General features: G+C 47.6%; 10 protein-coding genes across 13 annotated transcripts in view; 6 read left to right on the forward strand and 4 right to left on the reverse strand.

The window, feature by feature from the left end:
* Window positions 1–1,428, forward strand: part of LOC117148201 (death-associated protein kinase related) — a 53,026-nt gene extending 51,598 nt beyond the window's left edge. For all 3 annotated transcript variants that reach the window (XM_033315481.1, XM_033315482.1, XM_033315483.1), the window contains one exon: window positions 154–1,428. In XM_033315481.1, the coding sequence (XP_033171372.1) occupies window positions 154–1,327 (1,174 nt within the window). In that variant the 3' untranslated portion in view covers window positions 1,328–1,428. The remainder of the gene's footprint in view (window positions 1–153) is intronic.
* Window positions 1,429–3,643: 2,215 nt separating this feature from the next.
* Window positions 3,644–6,916, reverse strand: LOC117148202. Of its 2 annotated transcripts, none has more exons than XM_033315485.1 (4): window positions 6,825–6,916; window positions 4,562–4,724; window positions 4,305–4,490; window positions 3,644–4,175 (listed from the first exon to the last, which is right to left on the reverse strand). In XM_033315485.1, the coding sequence occupies exons 2-4, from the start codon at window positions 4,676–4,678 to the stop codon at window positions 3,996–3,998; spliced, it is 483 nt and encodes a 160-aa protein (XP_033171376.1). In that variant the 5' UTR covers window positions 4,679–4,724; window positions 6,825–6,916; the 3' UTR covers window positions 3,644–3,995. The 2 variants fall into 2 exon arrangements, with proteins under 2 accessions (XP_033171376.1, XP_033171377.1); XM_033315486.1 differs by having other exon boundaries at window positions 6,819–6,911.
* Window positions 6,917–10,070: 3,154 nt separating this feature from the next.
* On the forward strand, window positions 10,071–10,930 carry LOC117148942 (peptidoglycan-recognition protein SA). Its single transcript, XM_033316667.1, has 3 exons — window positions 10,071–10,421; window positions 10,480–10,598; window positions 10,666–10,930. The coding sequence occupies exons 1-3, from the start codon at window positions 10,117–10,119 to the stop codon at window positions 10,848–10,850; spliced, it is 609 nt and encodes a 202-aa protein (XP_033172558.1). The 5' UTR covers window positions 10,071–10,116; the 3' UTR covers window positions 10,851–10,930.
* A 17-nt stretch (window positions 10,931–10,947) lies between these two features.
* Window positions 10,948–18,424, reverse strand: LOC117148940 (DNA-directed RNA polymerase II subunit RPB1). The gene is made up of 4 exons (XM_033316666.1): window positions 18,004–18,424; window positions 15,178–17,421; window positions 12,869–15,113; window positions 10,948–12,742 (listed from the first exon to the last, which is right to left on the reverse strand). Exons 1-4 carry the CDS (start codon window positions 18,082–18,084, stop codon window positions 11,649–11,651), a joined length of 5,664 nt encoding a protein of 1,887 aa, XP_033172557.1. The 5' UTR covers window positions 18,085–18,424; the 3' UTR covers window positions 10,948–11,648.
* Window positions 18,425–18,711: 287 nt separating this feature from the next.
* On the forward strand, window positions 18,712–19,627 carry LOC117148210 (transmembrane protein 242). The gene is made up of 3 exons (XM_033315499.1): window positions 18,712–18,875; window positions 18,962–19,203; window positions 19,265–19,627. The coding sequence occupies exons 1-3, from the start codon at window positions 18,809–18,811 to the stop codon at window positions 19,394–19,396; spliced, it is 441 nt and encodes a 146-aa protein (XP_033171390.1). The 5' UTR covers window positions 18,712–18,808; the 3' UTR covers window positions 19,397–19,627.
* LOC117148209 lies at window positions 19,622–20,350 on the reverse strand. Its single transcript, XM_033315497.1, has 2 exons — window positions 20,098–20,350; window positions 19,622–20,039 (listed from the first exon to the last, which is right to left on the reverse strand). Exons 1-2 carry the CDS (start codon window positions 20,303–20,305, stop codon window positions 19,696–19,698), a joined length of 552 nt encoding a protein of 183 aa, XP_033171388.1. The 5' UTR covers window positions 20,306–20,350; the 3' UTR covers window positions 19,622–19,695.
* Window positions 20,351–20,590: 240 nt separating this feature from the next.
* On the forward strand, window positions 20,591–21,532 carry LOC117147475. The gene has a single exon (XM_033314368.1). The coding sequence runs from the start codon at window positions 20,712–20,714 to the stop codon at window positions 21,381–21,383; it is 672 nt and encodes a 223-aa protein (XP_033170259.1). The 5' UTR covers window positions 20,591–20,711; the 3' UTR covers window positions 21,384–21,532.
* Window positions 21,533–21,639: 107 nt separating this feature from the next.
* Window positions 21,640–24,028, forward strand: LOC117147802 (transcription factor grauzone). Its single transcript, XM_033314853.1, has 4 exons — window positions 21,640–21,874; window positions 21,943–23,084; window positions 23,144–23,528; window positions 23,588–24,028. Exons 1-4 carry the CDS (start codon window positions 21,749–21,751, stop codon window positions 23,927–23,929), a joined length of 1,995 nt encoding a protein of 664 aa, XP_033170744.1. The 5' UTR covers window positions 21,640–21,748; the 3' UTR covers window positions 23,930–24,028.
* On the reverse strand, window positions 23,981–24,462 carry LOC117147803 (enhancer of yellow 2 transcription factor). The gene has a single exon (XM_033314854.1). The coding sequence runs from the start codon at window positions 24,348–24,350 to the stop codon at window positions 24,045–24,047; it is 306 nt and encodes a 101-aa protein (XP_033170745.1). The 5' UTR covers window positions 24,351–24,462; the 3' UTR covers window positions 23,981–24,044.
* Window positions 24,463–24,721: 259 nt separating this feature from the next.
* On the forward strand, window positions 24,722–26,671 carry LOC117147818 (transcription factor grauzone). Its single transcript, XM_033314872.1, has 4 exons — window positions 24,722–24,931; window positions 24,998–25,671; window positions 25,730–25,927; window positions 25,986–26,671. The coding sequence occupies exons 1-4, from the start codon at window positions 24,806–24,808 to the stop codon at window positions 26,620–26,622; spliced, it is 1,635 nt and encodes a 544-aa protein (XP_033170763.1). The 5' UTR covers window positions 24,722–24,805; the 3' UTR covers window positions 26,623–26,671.
* The last annotated feature ends 47 nt before the right edge of the window (window positions 26,672–26,718 follow it).

A 26,718-nucleotide genomic window follows, 5' to 3' on the forward strand; every position in this document is an offset into this window, starting at 1 on the left:
TGTGAATGCATTACCTATTCCATTAAACAATCAGTGGATTTCCTGTACGTGCCATTTATCGTTAGAAGTTTTGTACACATAATGTTATATATTAGTATTTATTTATAATGCAGTTGGTTTAAATTTATTAACCGTGTATAACCATTCTTGCAGCGATCGCATGAATGCCACTGGCTGCTTGGATCACATCTGGTTGAAGGACGACTGCTCGCTGGACAGACAGATTTATCTGCAGCCCCAGAGCGATGCCGAAGAGGAGGAAGAGGAGGATATCGACGACGATGTGGAGGACGAGGAAGAGGAGGAGCAGGTGGAGGAAGAGGAGGAGGCACAGAACGTGGAGGAGCCAACGACAGAAGCACCACAGCAGCAGCAACAACCTGTCCAGCAGCATCAGCTAGCCAAATCCGGCCAAATTCACAGCAAACCGACGCACAATGGCCACCATCGGGCGAACAGCAGCGGCAGCATCTCCAAGATACCCATTGCGACCAGCAAACTGCAGAGTAGTCCCAGCTCCGAGACCACCACGGCCATCCACACGCTGACCAGCAACAGCAATGGACACGTGCACAAGCCCACTCAGATTGTGACGCCAACGCGAAGAGCTTCGGATTCGGACAAGGAGAACACGTATACGGCCACGTTTGTAAAGAAGCCAGTCGCCACCATCCAGCTGGGCAGCTCCAATGGCATCGAGGATGCCACGGTGGTGGCCACCCTCACTCTGTTTCCCGACGCACCCACCACACCAAAGGTGATTCGCAAGACGCCGACGGGCGAGTCGAATGGCTCGGCCACGTCTGTCAAGGCTCTGGTGAAGAAATTTCAGCTGGAGGACTCGAACGGTTCGGCGGTGGCACGGCGCAGTGGAGGAGCGGTGACCAGCAGCAGTGGACTGCATTCGCCAACGACGACATCGGTCAGGTTGAACAGCATTCGTCGCGCCTCGGAGCCGCTGACCACGGTCTACAAGAAGCAGACGTCACAGAATGGATGCAGCGGCACTTCGAATCCGAGCCCAAGTCCCGGCAGCAGTCCCACCACATCCGGCAGCACCGCCACCCTGCTGATCCACAGCCAGCGTTTGGGCAGCAGCACAGCGCCGGCGAGCCACTGCGTCGCCGTTCCGGTAACAGCCACAGCCACCTCCTCCGCCAGCAGCAGCAGCTCAGGGAAGTCAACAAGTGCCGCCCACCATCTGCACCACCATCACATGCACCACCATCATCATCACCACCACCATCATGTGGTGATTGCGGCAAAGAATGCCGCTGCCGTGGCCGCCACCAACAACTTGAGCCTGGATCAGGGTATCATCTGTTAGCTAAGGGCCAGCCGGGCCAGCCGCAATGCCAAAAGTTTCTTTCATCGCTTTCTGTGCTGCATGTAACCACCAGCTGCCATGGCTACCACCACGACCACTAACACGACACCACATCCTCCCCCGACCACCGCCCACTGGCAGAAGGCGAAGAGGAGTGGCTGCGAGTCACCTAGCTGCAGGATCACTAGGAGGCAAAGTGGCGATTTGAGGAGCTATGGCTACGGCAAAGGATCACCGTTGGGAAGCCGGTGGAGTTGGAACGGAATAGGAAACGGGAACGGGAACTTGAACATGAACTGGAATTGGAAGTGGAGCTGGAATTGGTGCTGCAGCGGGAGATGGAGATGGAAGTGGAAGTGGAGAGGGGATCATCCGCCAGACTGGCACGAAGACGATGATGCATTGATTTTGATTTGAGCTTAGTTTAGATAATTTTTTTACGGCCTTAGCATCTGGAGGAAGTGCCACACTATCTCACGGTTGCCACTCGAGAACCTCTTCTTATTCAACGGAAAATTGAAAGTTTTCATATTCATCATACCAAACTTTGCAGTTTTATAAGTTAAAGAAATTGATGTTTTTTTTTAATATTTGTTAAAGTGAATGTAGTATTAGACTACACTATTGGACCTTTTCGGTGGCAACCGTGCGTTGGCGACCCGCAGCATACCCCACACACACACACACACACTAGAAAAACGAAAAACAACTTAGCTAAAGTCACGAGAATGCGAAATGTGAGGGAAGAAATGAAGCTAAACGAAAAAAGAGATGAATGTGAAAGATTAAGGGATCGAACAGAGTGTTAGGTGTATTAGAGAGTAAGCTGATTTCAACGGAATTTTTGGTAGACATATCATCCATGTTTGTTACGCGTTTAGAGGAGAACACTAGGAGCTGCTGAGGGAGGGGATAGTGTTCATTGTTTCAACGAATATATAAATGTCAATTTTTGGCCCACAAGGCGAGCAAGTAAGTCCTTTGGCCTAGCATAAATTATACAACTAAATACATTATCTATATATACATACGCATACACATATAGACTATACATAGCATATATATGTACCAAAAAGTGAAGTGAAACGACATTTGAGAGCCAGCCCGCCATTGGTTATGTAGTGTGTTTGTTAATCGGCCAATCAGTGAGTGCATCAATCAGATGATAATCAATCATATAGCATAGCATAGCATACAGTGTTATTCGCCTAGGGGGAATCAGAATTTAGAGAATGTTACCAGCCAAGCAAAATTGTTAATCGTGTGTCCGGTGTGTGTTCAATCGTTCAATCGTTCAAATCGTTGCATAAATGTTGCCTAGAATACATTACATTACTTGAAGGAAGGCAGGAAGCCAGCCACATGGATCATATTGGAGGACATCTAGAGGGACATAACTAATTGCTTAGCCCACATATCCTTAACCCGATTCCGATTCCAATGCCGACCCAAATCCACAATCACATCCAGATCCAGATCCAGATCCAGTTCCCAGTTCCCAGCTCCCCCAGTCGTTCGCTCCTCGTTTTAAGTCGGTTTTTGTATATATTTCCAGCCAGCAGAATGCAAAATGCAGCCAGCAGCGAATATAATTAAATGTAATTCTTTTTTTTTCGATAATCATATCTTAATGCTTGATATACGAGTTGTATTTATTAGGCGAAACGTTTGTGTGGTCGGCGATCGAAGGAGGGTCAGTTAATTGTTAAAGAAAAATGCTTAATTTATCGTAATCGATTACCCTTTTCTTTTATATTTAATACTTGCGTGTACTTCTCTTAATTACTATGATTTTTTTTAATACACCTAAACCACTTATTTGTGTTTACTGTATATGTAAATTAGTAGTTAAAGGCGAGGGCTTTATGGCCACCAACAGATAATAAAAGCTGCGCCAGATGGAGCGAGAAGTGTGTTTTAATTATTATTAGTAATTAGTAATTTCTATTGATTTTTTGTGTTTAGAGAATCTATTTCTATGAGAAGACAAACAAAGATGCAAATTCTATTATATATTATATTATATAGTAATTATTTTATAGATAACTAATTTAAAATATATTCAATAAAAACCATAAAAATTAGCAATGTATTTTCTATTCCTCTCCGGTATTAAATTAAATGAAATTGTAATTTCATCGAAAGTATTTGTTTGCTAAGAGCAGCATTTCCCGCGCAGCCCAGAAGTATGCAACACTTTTACGATCGGTTCAAAGTCAGAAAATAAACCCAAAGTACACTGGCCAACACAATTAAGGCATGGCGACAATAAAAAACAAATGCAGCTGAAGCAACAAATATACAAACTACTGCACATTTAGAAAAAACATATAGACACACATCTTTATTCGAATACATGACAATCTGTTTGGTACAAAAGAAAGTGAGACAAAAAAAAAGTTTTGTATATATCGGTAAAAGTACAAGTAAGTGTAACTAGCGCCAAAGAACGTTTCACAGTACAACAAAGATTCCGCCGCTTGGCACCCACTTTCTCTACACCTATGTATGTATGTATATCCCTGGGCTCTCGCCTCCTCTTCCTGCTTCGCATGGCCAGTGGCTAGGGTTGGATGTGGGAAGAACAAATGCTTCGAGATTGCAAATTCCACTCGCTGAGGGGCTGGGAGATGGCCGAGTGGGCGGTGGGTTCTGGGTGCTTTAGTGCTTAAATGCCGCGATAGGATCGATGGGCCAGGAAGGCGCTGATGAAGTACAGCACCGTATTGACCAGGCCCAAAACGCCGGCTGCCATATAGGCGTCGTGCTTCACATCGCGCAACTTGAGCAGCAGGATGGTGGACGAGACCAGGATCAGGATGGCGGCCACACTGTGGTAAATCAGCTCCTGCAAAAGGTGAATGGTCATTGAAATGCAGTGATTGCAGACATAAGGCCAAGCACATATATGTACGTTTGTAGTTCCATGGCTAATCCTAAGGAATCCAAAAGATATAGCAATGATCATTATACTCACATAGATCGTCTTGGCAATAATGCCTCCCGTGCTGAGCGACGTGAGGCAGGCGAGGAGTAAACAGAACGTCCCTATCATAAAGGTAACGGCCATCAGATAATGGAACAGATCCTGCTGGCCATAGAAGTATCTGTGGTAGTCCTGGTAGTTGAACGCCAGAATTCCCACAATGGCAGCACCAATGATCTGCGTAAAAAACGTAATGGAAGGTACATTAATTTTAAAGTTGAGATGGAATTTTGGCAGTTGTAACGCACCAGCTCGAAAAGCTTGAGGATGCCGGGGAAGGACTTCAGATAGCCCGTGTTCAGGACAATGTAGGAGGTGTTGGTGGTGCTGGTGGTGGTGCGGGTAATGGTCACTGAGTGCGACATCTTCGCTCTGCTTCGGTGGTTCTTTTCGGGGGGTTAAAGGTGGGGTCTGCAAAGACAAGTAAATAAATTAATAAATAAATTGATAGCAAAACGGCTATTAGCTACTAATATCAATACAGGAATATTACAAACTTCGGTGATAAGAACTGAAATTAAATTATACTATTTATCAAACAATAAATTCCTCAAATTCGTGGAGATAAGCAAAAAAGTTTGCTAGTGATTCATGCTAAGTATATTTGCATACATGTGTAAATCTCTGATTAAATTATTTGATTAAAATGAGTAAGACTCTTAGGTTTTTCTAATTTCACTTATATTCCCCGAATATCGTAATTCATATGGTGTGTTTTTTTTTTGTATCTTTTGTACTTTTTGGCCAGCTGTTACAGATCGAACGCCCTTGCCACGCCCATCGATCTGCACTGTATCCATACAATGTTTGTGTATTTTTGGCCATCCATTTGTTGCTGTTTTTGTTTTGGATTTTTGCTTTTTGTCTAATTTTAAAACAATTTTCAATGCCGGCCTCGCAGGCGAAAAAGCGCCAAATGCGTTATTGAAGCAGTGGGAGAATCGGAAAAATCTATTTACTTGACCGACGAGAGAAAACCCCTCCTCCCCGCAACGATTTCCCCCCTTCTTGGGGATCGTACAAAATAGATGAATCGCTCTCGTCTATATGTTCGCCTAGGATTGGATATAAGTCGGTATGTATGTATGTACATATATGTACATATGTATGCATAAACGTCATGAACTTTATGGTCTGCTGCCTGCTGTTCGTTGTGGAAAAGCTGAAGGAAAACTGAAGAAAAGCGCCGCGTTCGTAATTGGGACACACACACACACACACACACTTTAAGTGTACAGATGCCGTGGGTGGGCATAATGTAGGGTATTCGCAAGTGCCGTTCCAGACCTCGAAATCAGATTGTGACTATAAGATCTGACTTCAGATTTGATGATTGGTAATCAAGCCGAAAAACATTGTAGGCAAACAAATAAAACCAGTTTCGCTTGTTTGTGCTAACAAATAAGCTTAAAACAAATAACAAACGGAAGGATAGTGAGATTAATGCCAAATTAACTGCTCTGCTATAGCTATATTTGCCATATTTGGCTTAAAACAAACAAGCCTAGTAAGAACCATACAGAGTAGTTGAAAATCGTAAATAATATTATATTTTTGATATTTAACTAGGGAAGGAAGAATTAAATTTAGAAAAAACTACAAGATTGATGGCGATTGAAATTGGAATGGGGTTGGATTTCAGAACTTAGACCTTCCTCAAAATCGGTGGCGCATTAGACGAGTCCAAAAACGATGACGCCACCGGTGACGCAATAGTTTACACACAATGTGAATGATGCTCATCGAAATTCACAAAAGTGGTAGAGGCACATACATATATCCCAGTGGCGTGGAAGGGGTGTGGCCCAAATTCCGGAGCGTAATACCGAAACCAAAAACCGAAAACCAAAAACAAAAAAATCAGAAAACAAAACAAAGCGAAAACCAAAATAACAAGACCCATGTGCGACATTTTATCGGAATTAAACAAAATACAGTCCGAATTTTGATTAGACGGCGGATTTCCGCCGAGGAGCGGAATGATATCATAGGCATGAATGATATGATATACGATAGTTTAATTCGCATGCTAAGCAACGTGGGCCAAGCAACAGGTTGTTGTTGTTTGGGCCCTTCGAGATTCCCTTCCCCTTGGAACCGGAAGAGCTGAACAAAGAGGCCGCCTTTGGTAATTTCCCAAATGACAACAGTTAATCAATATACATATGTACCAAAAAAGCAAGCTATCAAATGGTCTGCTGATAAGAGTATTTCCCCACTGCAAACGCGACTCACATTCGTTTCGCATTTTCGACCTCTGGAAATGATATCATCGCCGTCAATAATAGTGCAGTTTAATGCTTGTAGGAGAAAAAAAATTAACAACATTTTAATGCACAGCCAAGTACCGAAAATTCCAATTCCTTGTGCTTTTCGAAATGTTCAAAAAGTATATACAAAAAAAAAAAAAAAAGAAAACAATAAAACACACATATAGTCCCAGCGGAAGAAATGGGTGCTATGTACCTCTCTCTGTATATCTAAAGTTTTCGGTATGGATCTTACTCTTACTTTTCTCAAAATTCGGCGTAGGACTCGGCCAACTGGTTTTCCTCGCACTTTTCTTTCGACTTTTGCGTCTTTTCGCGCGCACGTTGCAAACGAAACTGAAACCGAAACTGAAAAATAGAAGCGTTTGGCCCGCTGCCTCTGCCTCAGTTTTCAGCGTCGCGGTCGACGCAGCCGAGACGAAAACAAAACACGACCCAGCAGAAGCCTTCCAGCCCGATTTACTGCGACTCGACGCGGCTGATACCCTGTATCTTGGATCACTTCACAAGCGATTTGGTTTGGTAGTGCAAAACATTCATTGCAATTCTTTAAATAGGTCGATTTTTGGGCAAAAAATGGGAAATAATGGTCCAAAAATGGATTGCCATACCTCGTTGAGCTCGTAATTGAATTCCCAATCGATTGGCGTTCAAAATTGGGAATTTTAATTTTTTGCCATTTTTCGCAAATTTTGATGATGACCCCTTACCGAAAATGCGAAAATCGACCCAAAAATTTATTTTTTAAAATCCGTCAAAAAGTGACAGGGATAGTTAGTACTGGTAATTAGCTGCACAAAACAGTTATTCTTGTACTTTTATGATCATTTTTAGAAAAGTTATGATAAAAACACCTTTTGTATAAATCGTATTTTTGGCCAAATGTCGTTTTCCAGATTTAAAGGAAGAAAATATTTGGTTTTTTGGCCACACCATTGGAAATAATTTTCCAAATATGGATTGCCATACCTCGTTGAGTTCGTATTTAAAATTCTAATCAAACTGTATTTAAAATTTGGATTTCTAATTTTTTGCCATTTTTCGCAAATTTTGATGATGTTACCCCTTACCGAAAATGCGAAAATCGACCCAAAAATTAATTTTTCAAAATCCGTCAAAAAGTGACAGGGATAGTTAGTACTGGTAATTAGCTGCACAAAACAGTAATTTTTGTGATTATATGACCATTTTTAGAAAAGTTATGATAAAAACACCCTTTGTATAAAACGTATTTTTGGCCAAAAGTCGTTTTCCAGATTTAAAGGAAGAAAATATTTAGTTTTTTGGCCATCATTTTGGAAATAATGATCCAAATATGGATTGCCATACCTCGTTGAGTTCGTATTTAAAATTCTAATCAAACTGTATTTAAAATTTGGATTTCTAATTTTTTGCCATTTTTCGCAAATTTTGATGATGTTACCCCTTACCAAAAATGCGAAAATCGGGAGAAAATTAATTTTTGTAAAGCAGCTAAAAAGTGATTCAGATCGTTAGTTTGTATCAAAAGGTGCAAAAAGCATTCATTCTTCCAGCTGCGTGCCCCATTTTGGCCGAGTTACGATGATAAAACACTTTGAAAACCATTAAAAAGAACTGAAACTCCAAAAAACCGCGAATGCTCTTGCGTCGGACTGGTCGATGCCACCCGGAGGCGTTTTCATCCAGGGTATCAGCAAGGCAATTCAGCCAACAACGCCAACAAGTTGACTTCAGACTGCTGGCTAGCGCGGTATAAATGACGCCTGACGTCATGATGTCATCGAGTGAGCGGCAGAGCAGCCGAGCAGCCGAGCAGCCGAGCAGCGGAGCGGCCAACCTTAATATTTGTAATCTTCAAGTGCAACTAGGCCCCCGGCCACGCCCCCATGACACTATTCACTAGCCGCCCACGGATTGGCAATTAAAAAGAAAGGAATTAAACTTGCTAGTGGAAGCTCCTTCGACTTTTTCTCTGACTCAGCGCCACCTGAAAGTGGTGAGTGAGAAGAGTGGGTGAGGGCGATAGAGAATGCACTGGAAAGAAATACTAGTGTGTATTCATATTACATTCTATTGGAATTATTATATAAATATGTAAATGCTTAGATAATGTATCTAGTACTACAAAGTACGTATGCATACTGTATTTATATGATTATAAATATCTGATCGATCTGATCCTACGTTATTCATGGATAACCCATTTATAAACAACATATCTATTACCATTGATAGCAAATACCATTTGCTTGCTTTTCATCATTTGTTTATATCATAAACACTTTGATAAAAGTATCTCATTCGGTGAAGTAATGCTAGAAATTAGATAGTCTTTCTAGCCGTGCAGCAGTAAAACACTGAGCGGTAAGTCCGATGAGTAACGCTTCTGCGGCGGAGATGACGCCGGATTGCCCCGCCCCAGTGGGTGGGTGGCAGTTATCGGGCAAACGGCTTTTATCAAAAGCGCCAATAATAACAGAACCCAAAATAGAATGAATGAATGAATGAAAAAAATGCATGCAGTGCTTAAGCGTAATGCATTTGCAATGCGGATCGCCTTCGGAGGAAAACCTTAAGGCAGAGACATGCAAATGCAAATGCCATGAGTAATTCACAATTTATAGACACCACACATCGCAATCAAGTTCATCGCATGGGGGTCAATTATTATCTACTTTGTAAAAGAATCTTTAACTTTTCCCGCGAGCTATTCATCCTAATGAAACTCCCTCTTACCCAAAGCGAACTCTTTTACCCCTGGAAATTAGTGTTAGAAAAGAAAAGCGGACGGCATAAACAATTTAAACGCATTTTTCATTGACCTACAAAATATATTGTTTGTTTGTTAATTTTTTTATTTTACAAAAACTATTACCATTACCATTAAGTTCTATTTAAGGGAAGTATACGTTTTTCCTCGCCCTGTTTTTTAATCCATTAACCATAAATTGATTTAATGTACGACATGTGGGCATGCGAGCCTTCTACATCTTTTCATTTATACACTCGAACGATAATATATCATATATTCGTGAGTAATATTGCTTCATTTATGGTTTATTTCATATATTTCTTACACAATTTGCAAACAAAAAAAAGCCCTCTCAATAAAAAATAAAAAACGCTCTCTGCGGGGCTGTTATCAGCGAACTTCTCGCGAGACTTTCAGCTAATCATTGGATTAGACTGATTGTTAGTATTTGTGTGTACAGTACATATCACATATTTTACTGCTTCTGGGGAAGCATTCGTCACTAGCTGAAAAGCGGAAATGCCAACACAGATCGGCTTTTAACCCGTTTTAAATGGTTGTTTGGGCTTTTTGCTTGTCGCTTCGCAACAGTGATGCAAAACAAAAAGAACCGAACAAAGAACGCGGAGATTTGCGACGGATCGGAAGATCTGGAGATGGCTAATGGTCGGGAGTCCCCTGTGGTGGCTCTGTGGGATCGTAAGCTTCAGAAAGCTCGGATCGTTGGCCCTGATAAATCCGGGAGATAGGCCACCGAGATCAGTTCTCATCCAGCCTCAGATCTTAGCACATCAACATCATGCAGACCGTTCGATTCGGATCTCCTTGGATTATGGCCATAGGGCTGGTGCTACTGGTGGCACTCGTCTCCGCCGGAAAGTCGCGTCAGCGTTCGCCAGCCAATTGCCCCACCATCAAGCTGAAGCGTCAGTGGGGCGGCAAGCCTTCGTTGGGACTCCACTACCAAGTGCGTCCCATCCGCTACGTGGTCATCCACCACACGGTCACCGGCGAGTGCAGCGGACTGCTCAAGTGCGCCGAGATTCTCCAGAACATGCAGGCGTATCATCAGAACGAGCTGGATTACAACGATATTAGTTACAAGTACGGCTGGTATCTTCGCAATGATCCAGATAACCATTATGATAACGATCTCTTTCAGCTTTCTGATCGGCAACGATGGTGTCGTATACGAGGGCACTGGTTGGGGATTGCGCGGTGCCCACACCTATGGATACAATGCCATTGGCACGGGCATAGCCTTTATCGGCAACTTTGTGGGTAAGTTGCAAATAGATATTCTCTTTTTTCGCTATGTGGAGCACTACATGACCAACATCTCCGATAGATAAACTCCCATCGGATGCGGCTCTCCAGGCGGCCAAAGATCTGCTGGCCTGCGGAGTGCAGCAGGGGGAGCTGAGCGAGGATTACGCCCTGATCGCTGGCTCCCAGGTGATCAGCACCCAGAGTCCCGGACTGACGCTATACAACGAGATCCAGGAGTGGCCGCACTGGCTCTCAAATCCCTAAATCAACTACAAGGAATAGCAGTTGTCTGCCAGCGTGAGCACATCAGTTTAGTAAAGTAAATAATCCAATGTTGTTGAGTATTTTTTTGCGGTTTTTATTTTATAATTTTCTATTTTGTTTTCTGTCATAATTTACAAAAATGTGTCGGACATAAAAATATATATGAATATATAGGTAGCGTATGGGTGCCCACGTGTTATGCTTTTATACGTAACTTTTGTGTGCAGGCGAAAACAACTGATCGGGTTAATTGGAGGGTATATGGAAAGGGTATATGGAAAACGCTACAAATAGTGTTTGGCGTTGGCTTGTTGAATTGGTGTCCTTAATAACTAGGGTCTTTATACTAACTTTAGGCCATTTAAGGATAGGGATATTAAAAAAATGTGAAAGTATAGTGACAAGAGTCTTCCAGTTAATAAACAATTTCATACAGTAGGTTGTGCAAAGAAATAGATTCGCATTATCAAATACAGTTCGAGCATTGCAACTTGAAACAATTTGTGCAAATATAAATGGCTTCGAATTCGCTTTTCTGTTAAACGCAAACAATTCAAATTGTTTACTTTACCACAAAACCAAATACGAAACTGCACGCTAATTTATACAAATTACTTAAAGCTGCTATTGCAAACAGTATTGAATTTTCTATGAGAGACCTATTAGCTGTATAAAAACTAGATGTTATTAAATTCACCTTTCCCGTTTCGGGCGGTCAAGCGTAGTCGGTACTTAACTACGGCTCGACCGCCCCGGGGATCGGGACGTGCTGGGGGAGCTACCCCCGTCCTCCCTTCCTCAGTCTTCGCTCTCCTCGAACGTGGGACTGCTGGGCGAGTAGGCCGGACTCGTGGGACTGTAGTGCGATGGTGCCGTTGGCGAGTACATCGGTGACGTGGGCGAGTAGTTGCGGGCCGTCGGTGTGTACGTTGGCGAGGTGGGCGAGTACTTGGTGCTGCTCGGCGAATAGATGGACATGTTCGGCGAGTAACGCGGACTCGTCGCCGAATAGGTCGATCCTGTTGGGCTGTACTGGTTTGAGGGCGAGTGCTGTGGTGAACTGGGCGAGTACAGCGGTGAGGTCGGCGAGTACTTAGGCGAGGCCGGCGAGTACTGCGGAGATCCTGGCGTATATTGTGGTGATCCTGGAGACCCATCGTACGAAGGTGACGGCGGCGAGTACGTCGGCGATGTAGGCGAGTACTTCACGCCCGTTTGCGAGTAAGCTGGCGAGGCTGGAGAATATTGCGGGGACGCTGAGTAGTTCGGACTTGTCGGCGAATATGAGGGTGTAACGGGTGTGTAGTTCGGACTCGTTGGCGAGTACGAAGGCGATGTGGGCGAATAGCAAGGCGACGTTGGCGAGTACGAAGGACTCGACGGCGAGTACGATGGTGATGTCGGCGAGTAGGATGGTGAATTGGGTGAGTAGTTGGACGAGCTGGGCGAGTACGCATTGCCCGGTGAGTAAATGTTGCTACCGCTGCCCGCAAACGACGGACTCGACTGAAACTGTGCCGTGGGCGAGTACCCCGGGGATGTTGGCGAGTATCCCGATGAAGATGGCGAGTAACCCGTCGACTGGGGATTGAAATTTGGCGTTGTCGAGGCGTAACGTGGACTTGCATAAAGCGGCGATGTCGGCGAATAGTTCGGACTCGAGGGCGAGTAATTGGGCGAGGCTCCACCGGGAGAAGATGCCGTGTAGTTCGGACTTGTTGGCGAATAAGAAGGAGAAACACTCGGCGAGGCTGGGAAGTACGGCGACATTGAAGGTCCTGGTGAACTGGGCGATGAGCCCGGATGAGCCGGCGACCAGCTAGGCGACATTCCGGACGCATCCGATGCAGCCGAAGGCGAGAAACTGGGACCGCCAGGAGTCATGGCACTTACTGCAAGCACAAAAAAGAAAGAGATGAAATATTTTAGGCAATCGAATCAAAAAAGTTATTTAAAAAAAGATACAGCGTTGCTGAGTCGAGAGTATAATCAAAAACACATAATGGATGGGTACTCACCGTGGCCGGGTGGAGAGAAGTATCGCGGCGTGTTGCAGTTAACCCACGGCGTCATCGGTGGCGTCATGCTCGGTGTGGATCCACCGCCAATGAACATAGCAGCGCCACCTAGCATACTGTTGCCCAACGTATTGGGAATCTCTATGCCGAAACGACACTTCTCTGCATCGAGCAGAAGGTCAAAGCAGCCAGTACCCATTTTGGGAAGCTGTCCCATGATAATGTTCTCAGACACGCCCCTCATGGGATCCGTTTCGGCGTGAGCGGCGGCATCCATCAGCACGTCCACTGTCTCCTCGAAGGAGCATCGCATAAGGGCACCAGTGTCTTGCCTGTTAATGCCGTGACGGGTGATGGCCATTAGATGGCCCTTGGCTGTCATCACATCACACAACAGGGCCAAGTGACGATAGTTCACGTACAGGCCGTAGAACTGCAGCACGGCGTTCATCTCCTTTTCGACAGACTTTCGCACCGCCTCGATGCCCAGCACCTGGAAAATCTCGCAGATATCGTTGGAGGATGTTCGGATTGGGTCCACGTCACGCTCAGACAGCACTTTCATCATCGATGTGCCGTCAGTCTCGAGCAGCCACTCGCCGATGGCCTTAAACTCTCCGGTCTCAGTGATCACGATACGCTTCTTGCTGTCGGTCTGTGGCAGATGCATGTACACCTTGCCGATGGCTTCGATACCCTGCAGTGTCATGTCCGACAGCATGTTGGCCTCAATGCAGCGCAGGAACATGTCGTCCTCCATCTTGTCGACGGCCTCGTCTTCGTCCTGGAACTTGTTCTCTTCGTTGTTCATGATCCTAATGCGCAGCACCAGCTTATCGGCATTGTCGTCATTGAAGATACAATTAAGATCCTCCCCGAAGCCCACGTTAATCTTCTCGGCGATCTGTTCCATTGTCAGCTTCTTGTCCGTCATCCGCTTGCGGTCCAATTCAATACGTAGCAACCAGGGCGAAATGCGTGTGGGATCAAAGTCGGGCATTTCGTAGTAGACATTCACAAACTCTTGATCCTCGGATATCACCGTTCTCTGCGGATCCGGGTCGTAGTAAATAGCCGTATTAGCCGTAACCTTGCGCAGCGTGGTATGCTCCAGGCGGCACAGTACGTTCTTGGCCTTCTCCGCATCGCGGGCAGCGCCGCCAGTAAGGAAAACGGTTAGCGACGGCGCTTTGGGCTTTTTGGATATGTTGATGATCTCCTTGAGACGAGGCACACCCAGTGTTACGTTCTTTGAAGACACACCAGCAAAATGGAAGGTGTTCAGTGTCATCTGAGTAGCAGGCTCACCCAAACTCTGGGCAGCCAGGGCACCCACCATCTCGCCGGGATTGGCCTGGGCCTGTTGGAAACGCGTCTCGATTTCTCCGACCAACCACTCAAACGCCTCCGTGGACAGGCGGAACTCCTCCGACACGTATTTCGTACACAGTGTCGAGCGGATTAGGCACTGGAATAGCAGCGTGGCGTTCTCGTTGGCCTGCTTTGAAATTCGATCATTTCCCGTGACAATAACACACCGTTCGAGCAATGTCTTAACGCCCTTGATCACCCGAATGGGCGAGAGATCCGTGGGCAGGCGCTTGTTGATGTGAAAGATCTTCTGCACATTCCAGATCATACGCTGCAGGTTGCACGGCAGTACCACCTTGGATTCGCCGTTGGGGAAGATTTGTCTCAAACTGTCGCGATCGGAAACCAAACGATCCCACTCTGCCTCCAGTTCCTGGATGGCGTCGCTGCTGTCGGTCATCTCCTTGATCACATCATCCGTAAATACCTTCTTCATTAATCGCTCGTTGCTCCAGTCAAATTTGAAGCGCTTTTCAAACAACTTGTTCGACAGTTTCACCGTTGGCATGTTCTGGAACTCAACCAGCTCGCCGCAAAGACCGTCTTCGCCGTAACGCAGCTGAATAAGCTGGCCCACCGAGTTACGCACTGTACCGTCGTAGTTTACCATCACCGACTCCATAGCCTTTATAAGACGACGCTGGATATAACCGGTTTCAGCTGTCTTTACAGCAGTATCGATAAGACCCTCACGACCACCCATGGCGTGGAAATAGAACTCAGAGGGTGTCAGGCCGGCAAGATACGAATTCTCCACGAAACCGCGCGACTCAGGACCATAATCGTCCTTAATAAAGTGGGGAAGAGTGCGCTTGCGGAAACCGTAGGGGATTCGCTTACCCTCCACGTTCTGTTGACCCACACAAGCAATAACCTGGAAGATAAGAATGCCAGCACATTAAATGAGTTCGAATGAAAATCGCTAGTCAGTTGCTCACCTGGGATATGTTAATGTTGGAACCCTTGGAACCAGACACCACCATAGCCTTGAGATTGTTGTACTCAGTGAGAGATTTCTTGGCCGAACCACCAGTCTTGTCACGAGCATCGTTTAGGATACGGTTCACCTTGTTCTCGAACGTCTGACGCAGAGTGTTACCCGGCGTGGGCTCCAGCTCCATGTTGTGGGCCTTTTGGATAACGTTTATCACGTCGTCCTTGGCCTTCTTGATGGCCTGCTGAATCTCGTTGTAGGTCTGCGGATCGGCAATGGTGTCACCAATACCGATACTATGGCCCTCGAAAAGCAACCAATTGTTAATCACGGTCTGAATGTTGCCATAGAACCGACCAGCGATGTCGTGACCAAGTTCCAGGAAACAAATATGCAGCAATGATCCGGCTGATGTACCCAGTGACTTCTTGCAGAGAATGCCCATGATAAGTTCGCCGTGCTCCACCATTACCTTGGTGTCACCGGGCGAGATCCACTTGTACGGTCCTTCATCCTCCTCGTCCGGATGCGTGGAATGAGTGCGTATCATGTTCACGTTGCCGGGGATGATCAGGGAGAAGATCTGTTTGCCCGTCCACAGGGGACGCGGTTTCAGGATGCAGGGTTGCGGCATTTTAGCGTCCCACGTGGGCAGGAACATGAGCAGATTCATCACCTGCTCGCGCGTGATGAATACGTCGCGCTTGGTCATCTTTCGCACTGCAGTCAGAGTGTCCTGCACGATACCCATGACAGGTTTGTTCGCCTGCGGCGTGATGATCTGTCTGGGTGTGATGTGGATGTTCTCCACCTCGGCGCGCGTCTCCATGGACTGCGGAACGTGCAGATTCATTTCATCGCCGTCGAAATCAGCATTGTAGGGCGATGTACACGACAGGTTCATGCGGAACGTCGACCAGGGCAACACTTTCACTCTGTGACCCATCATACTCATCTTGTGGAGCGTGGGCTGTCGGTTGAAGATCACCAGATCGTCGTCGCGCAAATGGCGCTCTACTTTGTAGCCGCACTGCAGATGTAAGTCAGAGGATTTAGGATGGAAGCGAAGATCAATACGCTCGCCATTGTCGCGCACAATGTACTTGGCACCCGGATACTGCGAGTTACCTCTGCGCACCAGCTCCTGCATGCGATCGATGTTGAAGGGAGTGACCAGCTCGGGGAAGGTTAGATTCTGGGCAATGGAACGCGGCACACCGACCTGATCGATACGCAGATTTGGATCGGGTGTGATGACAGTACGAGCGGAGAAGTCCACACGTTTGCCCATCAAGTTGCCACGAATCCTACCCTCCTTACCCTTGAGTCGCGCCTTGATGGCTTTAAGGGGTTTTCCCGACTTTTGCATAGCCCTGGGCATTCCAGGCATATCGTTGTCCACCAGTGTGGCGACATGGAACTGCAGCATCTTGATGTTCTCCTGGATCACATGCGCCGCCGCTCCACTGGCCTCGTTTTTGCGCAGCTCATTGTTTGCCTTGATGATATCGGACAGCTTGTGTGTCAAATCATCCTGATTCTTGGCAGCACCGAACATCACGACCGCGGGCCGTACGGCCAACGGTGGAACAGGCAGGACGGTCACGATCATCCAATCGGGACGCGCATACTTGGGATCCATGCCCAGAATAAAGCACTCCTCGTCGGTGATATGCTTGAGGATTTCCCAAACCCGCTCCGCCGAGACCACGATCTTCTTCTCCTGCGAATCCTCGTTCTGATGCTTCCACTCGGCGGTGAGATCCAGTCCTGTTCTCCGGATCGACGGCTGGTAGTGACCGCAACCACCGTGGCCGGGCTTTTTGTTTGGATCCGGCTGCTGGTTCTCCTTGGTGAGATCCATGTCCTCGCCGCCCTCGCAAATCGTCTTGCCCTTGCACAGATCATAGACGTAGGCCAGGCGCTTACGCGGCTGTCCCCTGGACTTCATCACGATCTCCTTGATCTTTGGATTGTGTGGCGAGACAAGCATTTTGGAGCAGTAGAAGCACACACATCGCAAAATCTTAATTGTCTTGGTGATGAAGCCGATGTGGAACACTGGTTTGGCCAGGTCAATGTGTCCAAAGTGACCGGGGCACTCGGTCATGTTGCCGGCGCACGTCTGACAGCGCGACGTCCTGTCTATGACACCCTGGCGCGGATCCATCAATCCGCCCAGCTTCGGTCGTCCGCCCTCCATCGTCTCTGCAAACTGGACGCCACCCTCGGTGACGGACATGCGACGCTGCAAGCAGGAAAGAAGTAACACATATGGATCAACAAAAGTCGAATTCGTAAAGTGCGTGTCATATTGATATGGCCAACAGGTTCTTGAAGGATCATAGTTAGAATATATCTATCTGAATTCCCCTGTCTTGAACCCTTTAGATAGATATCAATAACTTGATATTCGAGATAGTAGATTCCCAGTTCCCAAAATCTTGTGTTTTATTTTCCTATGACTTCGAATTTTCCCAGGAAACTAATAACAAGTATACCATTTCTTTACGTAATATATTCATAAACTTTATTGAGAAGTAATGATATTCAGCTGGAAAACATTTCTGATACCAGGGAGAGATCCTACAGATACATGACTTGAACTATCAGTATTTGTTGCCCTGCTCCCGTTCCATTTCGAATTAACCTTGCAACAAATCAAACTGGAATGCGTGTGTACATGAAATACCCATTCATTTGCCCATATAACCCATATAAAACCACGATATACGAATTGCGAATTCGATGGAATGCTATTTTTGCGTTTACAATATTGTTCAATTTTTCAATATGGCGTCGATCGAATGAATCTCTGAGCCGCACTTACAATTTCATCAGGCGACAAAATGCCGAACTGTACGCGTTTCACCTGGCGCAACGGCGCCTTCGAGTCCGTGGGGGTGCTCATCCTGGTCGTCGGCGGTGCTGGTGGCCACTAGACCAAAGTGGAGCCTGCTTTCGATGTGTGTGTGCGGGTGTTTTTTATTCCACCCTTTTTTTTTGCTTTTGCTTTTTCTGCTGCGTCGTCACACTTTTCACCTCGTGCGAAAGACAAGGGAAGGGAAAAGAAGGAGATCGAACGACGCGAATGCCCAAATTGAAGGTAAGCAATCACTGTTTGTTGCTGGCACGCTGGGCGTGCATTCTATACCAGTCGGGCGCTACAGGCGGTTGCGAATGCGAATTAGCCCGTTTTTTAAGACGCGTTGCGATGTGAAAATGCGGACAACGCCGACCGAAAAGTGTGACTGCAGAGCGAGCGGCAAAATACCATATCGCATAGCTGTCGTGATAACAGGGTTGCCAGACTGGCGTTTTTAGCTATTCTGTTAGATATATATATCTATTAGCAGTCAGTTATTTATTATATAAATTAGCTGCAGCACATTAAAATCAAACTTCTTGCATAATCTGTGATAAAGGCCAGCACTTGTTGAATATTTTTAACTATCTTCCAGCATTTCACTTCTAGCTTTTCCTCCCGCCATCTTAGCACCTCTGCAAACGCGTCGGTGGCAGTGGCAGCTGCGGCACCAGTGTTGGCGGTCAACAGCGGTCAAGCAATCAGCTGTGTTGTGCGATCCAATTTGGGCATTAGTAGTTACGACAACAATAAATCGCAATTGAGAAGGATGAGCGAGGCCGGCACCAACGCGGATGCAGTGGCGGCCGAGAAGGAGCGCAAGTTCCGCATCCAGGGTGGGTGGTTCTCCAAACACACACACATATGTGTATATCACCCAGCGACTGACTGGAGGACAACTCCATTTCATCCTCATTTCTAGCCGCCGCCTTTCTGGGTTTGGTGGGCGGAGTGTCCGCTCTGTTCGGCTTCTCGCGCACGCTGGCCACCGCTAAGAAGACGGATAGCAAGGTCCTCCAGCAGGCTGGAACGCGGCAAGGCATGATCCTGATGGACGAGGGCGCCACCCTGGCCCTGCGGGCACTGGGCTGGGGCACACTGTACGCCGTGATGGGCACCGGCGCTTTCTGCTACGGCTTCTGGAAGCTATCCGGAGCCAAGGATGTGAGCATTGCCTCCGGTTTGTTCAATGAATTTCGCTTTTAATCTTTCGTTTCGTTCGCAGTTCCAGGAGTTCCGCCTCAAAATGGGCCATGCACTGCCAAGGATTACCAAGGACGAACCACAAGCCAGCCGCACCGATTTCGAGAGTCTCACGGACCTCATGAAATACCTGGCAGCCTGGAACAAGGAATAAGCAGCTCACAAATAACACACAATTTAAAGTAAACCTAACGCCTAAGTAGACCAGAACATAAAACGAAACCTTTGTTAACTTCAGTTTACATTCAGCCAATGTTTTCAAGACGCTTGACCGGTTTTCATTTCTTTCTGTCAGATTTAAAGGCAGTCGTCATAAGAAGTGCAACTTAGGGAGTTATATATTAGGGTAGGAATAAATATAAGCCAAAAGCAAAGCGTCTTACAATCTCCGAGTCTTACTTTAATTTATCAATATCTACAATTCACATATGTATATTTATGCATAGCTTAGGGTCACCGTTGGCTGGCCATATTCTGGTGTATAGCGTTGTTGATCATGGTGTTCCGCATGAATAGGTAGTGATCGTCCAGATTGCACTGCAGCTCCATCATGTCCTCGTGCTCCGCCTGAAATCGGATGGCCGCGTTTGTGAACGCCAACGAGCTTCGCACGAAGTTTTGCAAATTGGGTCCCTGATCTAGGTGACGCTGCTGCTCCTTGTTTGGCTGGAAGCTAACCTTGCGATTGTCCGTGTCCAGTGCCGCATGCATCACAAAGTCGAAGAACTTTTGCTGCTCCTTCTGGGCGCGCTCCTTGTACTGCTGCACCTCGTCCTGCTGACAGCTGGGATCCCAGACTGAAAGTCGTTACATTACGTAAATGTAAATTTAATTAACCACCAGGATTGCACTTACTATCGTCCAGGTCAATGTTAAACAAAGTGCTTGCTTCGTAGCGACGCGGCTTTAAAGTGGCCTCCAGTTGGGCGGGCACGTCCTTAAGATCGATGTCGGAGAGATCACCGCTCGATAGATCGACGGCACTCATGTTGCCCACATCTTCCAGTACGTCACTGCGGCGTACGGATTTCATTAGTTTTTCTGGACTTTCGGCTGGCTCCATCGCGTCGCTTCGTTTGTTTTGAGTTTTTAAATCTGTAAACGCTTGCCAACACCCATCGCTGATCCAGTGATGCCACATCTTTTGAACGTAATTCGCTCTGGCTCTTTTCAAGCCAAAACCTTTTATTGAAATTCAAATATACGATTGAAAACTAACACTTTTAAAATTAATAAAAGTAAAATATATTTATTGAAAAAAAAGCTCAACTGAAAAGGTTGTTATAGTCATTTTAGGAATGCTAAGCAGGTCTAGCGTTTAGAATCACATTTCAGTTTATTGTATTTTTTCAAGTAGTAGTCAAACCAAACGAACCAAATCGAGAAACGAATACACAGCTAGATACTTTCTCAAAATCCAAAATTTAAAAATTATCCATAATTGAAAAATTATCAAAAATTTGTAAATAATGATTTATGCAATCGTGGTACACATACTGTCCCTGCTGGTGGGCTGTTTCTATCCAACATTCGCGTCCTACAAAATCCTGAGCAATCAGAAATGTAGTGACAATGATCTTCGCGGGTGGTTGATCTACTGGACTGTCTATGGAGTTTTTGTGGCTTTTGATTATTTCACTGCGGGTCTGTTGGCATTCATTCCATTACTAAGCGAATTCAAGCTGCTTCTCTTGTTTTGGATGTTGCCCTCTGTGGGCGGCGGCAGTGTGGTGATTTACGAGGAGTTCCTGCGATCCTTTAGCTGTAACGAATCCTTCGACCAGGCCCTGGGACGTATCACCTTAGAATGGAGAGAATTGGCCTGTCAACAAGTTTGCTCTGTTCTTAGCCATTTGATGATCTTGGCAGATCGCTATCTCTTGCCCCGCGGACATCGTCCTGCCCTCCAAATAACGCCCAGCATCGAGGATCTGGTCAACGATGCCATTGCCAAGAGGCAGTTGGAAGAGAAGCGGAAACAGATGGGTAACCTATCAGATACCATCAACGAGGTTTTGGGAGAAAATATCGATTTAAATATGGATCTGCTGCACGGATCCGAATCTGATTTACTGGTCATCAATGAGCCTATTTCCAAGCCCAAGGAGAGACCTCCAATACCGCCGAAGCCAATGCGTTAGCCGTCATCGACCAACCAGCAAGAAATGAATCTTTCGTAGCAGTTTATGCAACATCAATTGATGTCCTCAATATGTCAGACAGAAGTTATCAAGGTTCAAAGCGTTCGAAAAGCATACATCTCAGAAATAAAGTTTATACAAAAAAAGCATTTAAATTTATTAATTTTAGTCACAAAATATTGAACCAATGTGTTGGTTATCTTTTTAGCTATTTTTTCTAGCCTATTTTCTTGTGTTTGCACAATCAGATGCGGAGGTCTCTGTTCGCGGTCCGGTAACGCTCACATAACAAAACTCAGCAACGAATCAAAAACAGCTGCATTTAACGCGATTTGACTCGGGATTTGTGTCCTTCCTTTTATGAGATGATATGCCGACTCTGCCTGGAGGATGCTGAGCACGGGGTGCCCATTTTCGGCCAGGAACCGCCAATGGGGCAACCGGCACATCGCCACCTGGCCGAGCTGATCGAGCGACATCTGCTGCTGGTGGTGAGTGGATTTGGACTTTTCTACCCCAAAAAGACGTTTTTCCTAATGATTGAATCGTTCGTTTTCAGTTGGCGGAAAACGATGTGGTGTCCACGTGCCTGTGCAACCGCTGCTGGCGGCAGCTGGCCGAGATCGAGCACTTCTGTTCCATGGTGGCGGATAAGCAGCGGTCGCTGCACCGCTCCCTGCAGCTGAAAACTGAATTGCCGGAGCTGCCCGAACTGACGGAGCCGGAGCCCGCCCTGGTCGTGTGGAACACAGAGTCTCCGATCGAGCCAAAGCTCAGCTATGAGGGCGATGACATCAAGGATCACATACTGTGCGAGCCCGTCATCGACGCCTTGTCCGCGGGCGATGAAAAAGACAGCGACTATGGCGATACCTTTGAACCGGACTTCGAGCCGGAATCGCAGCAAGATGAAGAAGAAGAACCGGAGCCGGATCCGGTGAAACCACGCCCCAGGGGCAGGCCGCGCAAAACAGCGCTGCAGCAAACGCATCAAATAATCAAAAGGAAGTACGAGAAGCGCAAACAGCAGAACAAGGCAAAGATCACAGATTTATCATTGCGGGAATCAAGAGCCCGGCAAAGGGAACTCAAACGCAGCAGTGCTGGACCAGAGGACGATCAGGATGGCGACGAGGACGAGGAGGAGGAAGAAGATGTCGGGGGCGAGCTAACGCCAGATGCCGACGAACAGCCAAAGCCGCGCGGCAAACGTGGCCGACCCAAGACCAAGAAACTGGTAACCGCCGACGATAATGATGATACCTCGGAGGTGCCCGTCAAGCGCAGCAGCATCAAGGAAATGGACGACTATATAGCCGCCAATGTTAAGCTGGACTGCGCCATTTGCGCCGCCCCGCTGGAGGACTTCAACGATCTCAAGCGCCACTTTCGCGTGGAGCACGACTGCACTGGCTATGTGAAGTGCTGCAACAATCGGTACAAGAAGCGGACGCTGTACGTCGACCATTTGCACTGCCACAAGGATCCGCAGTACTTTAGCTGCCAGAGCTGCCGCAAGAACTTCCTTAACCGCAACAGCCAGGTGATGCACATGCTGCGCTTCCACTCGCAGCAGCAGGAGCTGGTCCACCAATGCGCCATATGCGAGGCGCGCTTTGCCAAGAAATTCCTGCTGACCATGCACCTTAAAGGACACAAGGGCACCGAGCGCCCCGAGGTGTGCGACACCTGCAGCAAGACGTGAGTGGCGCTAGACTGGTAGGCGAATGCACTAATGCGTTGCTCTCTCACTTTCATAGATTCCGCACCAAGTTCGAGCTAAGTGCCCATGTAAAGCGCATGCATGCGGCTGACTTTACGCCCATCATATGCGACATATGCGGTACACACTTCAGGAGCAAGGCCAACTTTCTCATCCACAAGAAGGCGCTGCATCCGGACGGGCCGGTGGCGGAGGTGCAGTGTACCCTGTGCGGCCGCTGGCTGCGGGACGAACGGAGCCTGCGCAAGCATCTGGCACGCCACGATGACCGCGACGGCGACACCAAGTACCGATGCCTGCTCTGCAATGCAGAGAAGTCATCCCGTGCCGCACTCAGCAGCCACATGCGGTACCATCACTCCGCCAAGCGGCACAAGTGCAGTCTCTGCGACAAGGAGTTCAAGCTGCCGCGGGCATTGGCCGTGAGTTAACCGGCGTATCAGATGCTGATCGTGCTAATTCCGAAACGTTTTCATTACAGGAGCACATGGCCACTCACACGGGCATCGATCTGTACCAATGCCAGTTCTGTACGCGCACCTTCAAGTCTCACGCCAACATGCACAACCACAAGAAGAAGATGCATCCCAACGACTGGGTGAGAAAGTACTCGCAGCCCAGCAGTAGCATTACCTCCACAGCGGCTCCACTTGCTCACCCCAATCATCCTAACCAGCCTGCTCCTCCAGCGGCAGCTCCGGCTAACCTAGCCGGGCACATGCTGCCGCCACTCGGTGGCATTGCCAAGTCGCTGATTGAGATACCCGATACCGAGGGCTTCGATTTCGTCAGCAACAGCTCCGTGTGCCCCACGCCCGACTGAATCTGTGTTTGGTGTCTGTCCCAACTTTGTGTAAACGTTCACTGGTCGGGATTTATGTATAAAATCGTACAAATAAACTTTATTAATATACAAATCCAATGACGCTGAGTTAAAGTTAGGATTCGTCCTCTGGCTCATCGGCCTCCTCCTCAATCTCCGTAAGAATGGTGCGTATCTTCATAAGCAGCTCCTTTTTGACGGCATCCGGGACCAGGGTGCGTGCCTTGGGCGTTACCTCGGCGATCAGCTGCTCTACGGTGAAGCTGTTGTTGGTGCCCTTCTCAATCAGGATGTTGCGGCACATCAGACGCACCTCATCCCGCCAACCGCATTCCGTAAGGCGGCTGCAGAGCAAATCCTTGATTTTGGAACGGTCACCGGTTAGCACCGTGTACTGGTCAACTGCGCCGGAAACGTTCATCCTTGTGTCGCGTATCTATGCTTTGCAAATTTCCAAGTTTCCTTTTCTACAGTCCTTGTCGATTTCACAGCGCCTGCTTTTCCGCTGCATCTATCGTTTTCTGCTATGTTATCGTTTTGTTGTTGTTGTGTTGTTGGTCCAGTGGCCATCGCAAACAGTCTGGCTACCTTGTAGCTAGTTTTTAGATGGAGACATTAACCAACTTCAAATATATGTTACCAAATACGTAAATTTTTGATAATTTATAGTTTTAATTGGAATGTATGCACAACTTGTATGTTTTTGATCATTTTCCTGGGGCACTTTAAATTTAAGCTGCTTTTAAACGCCCACCTTGGCATCTCTGTCGCTCGAAGTTTATTCAGCCTGCGATCTGGCAACACCGCGGCGACGTCTTAAACTGAATTTGCGAGGCAATTAATTGAATTAATTGCATTTTCTACAGCTGTAGTGCAATGATATGCCGCCTGTGCCTGCACGATGCGGAGCACAGTGTGCCAATCTTCGACCAGGATGACTCCGGCGATCAGCCAGTGCCCTCCAATCTGGCGGAGCTAATTGAGAAACACCTGCAGTTGGTGGTAAGCAGTGAATTCCGTTTAAACCACCAACATTTGTTTATGGCCAGATTGCATCCTTGTTACCAGCTCCTGCCCAACGATGGGGTGTCCAAGAGCCTCTGCACCCAGTGCTGGCAGCAGTTGGCCGACTTCGAGCAGTTCTGCGCCATGGTGATGAAGAAACAATTGGGCCTGCAGCAACTGAAGATGGAGCCGTTCTCCGAGGACGAGGATGCGGACACAAAGGCGCAGATCCTGTGCGAACCTGAGATCGATGTGAGTCCCGCGGCCGCCGACAACGAGGAGTGCAACGAGATCGATGGCGATGCCAGCAGCAACAGCAGAAGCAGTAGCACTCGCACCACATCGCTAGGAGAAATGTGCCTGCTGTCGCCCCTTAGACGCCGTATGCGTCTACCAAGGGCAGTTACAGCACCCAAAACTCAAGCGCTCAAGGCCAAGGCCAGGTCGATGCCCCACAAGGCGGAGGCGGACGAGGATGAGGATGGCGAAGGTGAGGGCGATCCAGAGAGCCGCAGCAGCAATAGCCGCGAAATGGACAGCTATATCGCTCTGCACGGTCGTTTGGAGTGCAGCATTTGCGGCGGCGACGATCAGTTTCCCAATTTCGCCGAGATGAAGCGGCACTTCCGGAATCATCACCAGTCCCTCGGTTATGTGGTCTGCTGCCAGCGGCGCTACAAGAAGCGTGCCCTCTACGTGGACCACCTGCACATGCACAACGATCCGAATTACTTTAGGTACTAGGCCAGCCCAGGCAATTGATTGAATCCCCCCACTAATGAATGAACTGTGCAGGTGCAAGATCTGCTCCAAGCAACTGGTCAGCCGGATTAGCTACGATGTACACATGCTGCGCTTCCATCCCAACAAGGACGACCTGAACTTCGCGTGCGATCAGTGCTCCAAGCGGTTCTCCAAGCAATTCCTTCTCACCATTCACTCCAGGGTGCACCAGCAGGAGCGCAATGAGCAGTGCAAGCACTGCGACAGATCGTAAGTGTAGGCAGGAAGTAGAAAAGCGAATTGATGAATTGCCTATATCCGCCCACAGTTTTCGCACCGCCGTTGACCTGCGGCTGCACATGCGACGCACCCATGACCCCGCCTTCGTGCCCTTCATCTGTGACTCGTGCGGCGCCAAGTTCAAGACGAAACAGAACCTGCTAGTGCACAAGCGGACCGTGCATCGCGAGGGCTCCCAGCTGCCCGAGGTACAGTGCCAGGAGTGCCAGGTGTGGCTGTCCGACGAGAACAGTTTGCGCAAGCACATGTACATGCATCTGGATGCCGCCTCGCTGCGTCAGTGGAAGTGCGAGCAGTGCGGCCTGGAGAAGGGTTCGCGGGCCAAGCTGGCGGCCCACATACGCTACCATCATCCGAAGGAATACCACAAGTGCACGCACTGCGCCAAGGAGTTCAAGAGCAGTCGCAGCCTCGAAGAGCACACGGCCACGCACACCGGCCAGGATTTGTACGAGTGCGCATTCTGCGAGCGCACCTTCAAGAACTCGGGGAACATGCACAAGCACCGCCGCCAGATGCACGCAGCCCAGGTGGCCGCCCTGCAGCAGCAGAAGAAGGTGCCGCCCAGCAAGCGTAAGGACAAGGGTGACCTGCTGCTCGACGTCCTGGCCGCTGGAGGCAAGGATATGAACCACGTCATGGGCGCGGGCGACATGAATGACTGATTGAATCTAAAAACCAAATAAACTAGATTGGAATGACACATAAAACACATTTAATCCGAAATTAGTTTGGGTATTATTAGCTTATACTATTCAAAA

Source organism: Drosophila mauritiana, chromosome X (genome assembly GCF_004382145.1).
Source record: "Drosophila mauritiana strain mau12 chromosome X, ASM438214v1, whole genome shotgun sequence".
Taxonomy (NCBI): domain Eukaryota; kingdom Metazoa; phylum Arthropoda; class Insecta; order Diptera; family Drosophilidae; genus Drosophila; species Drosophila mauritiana.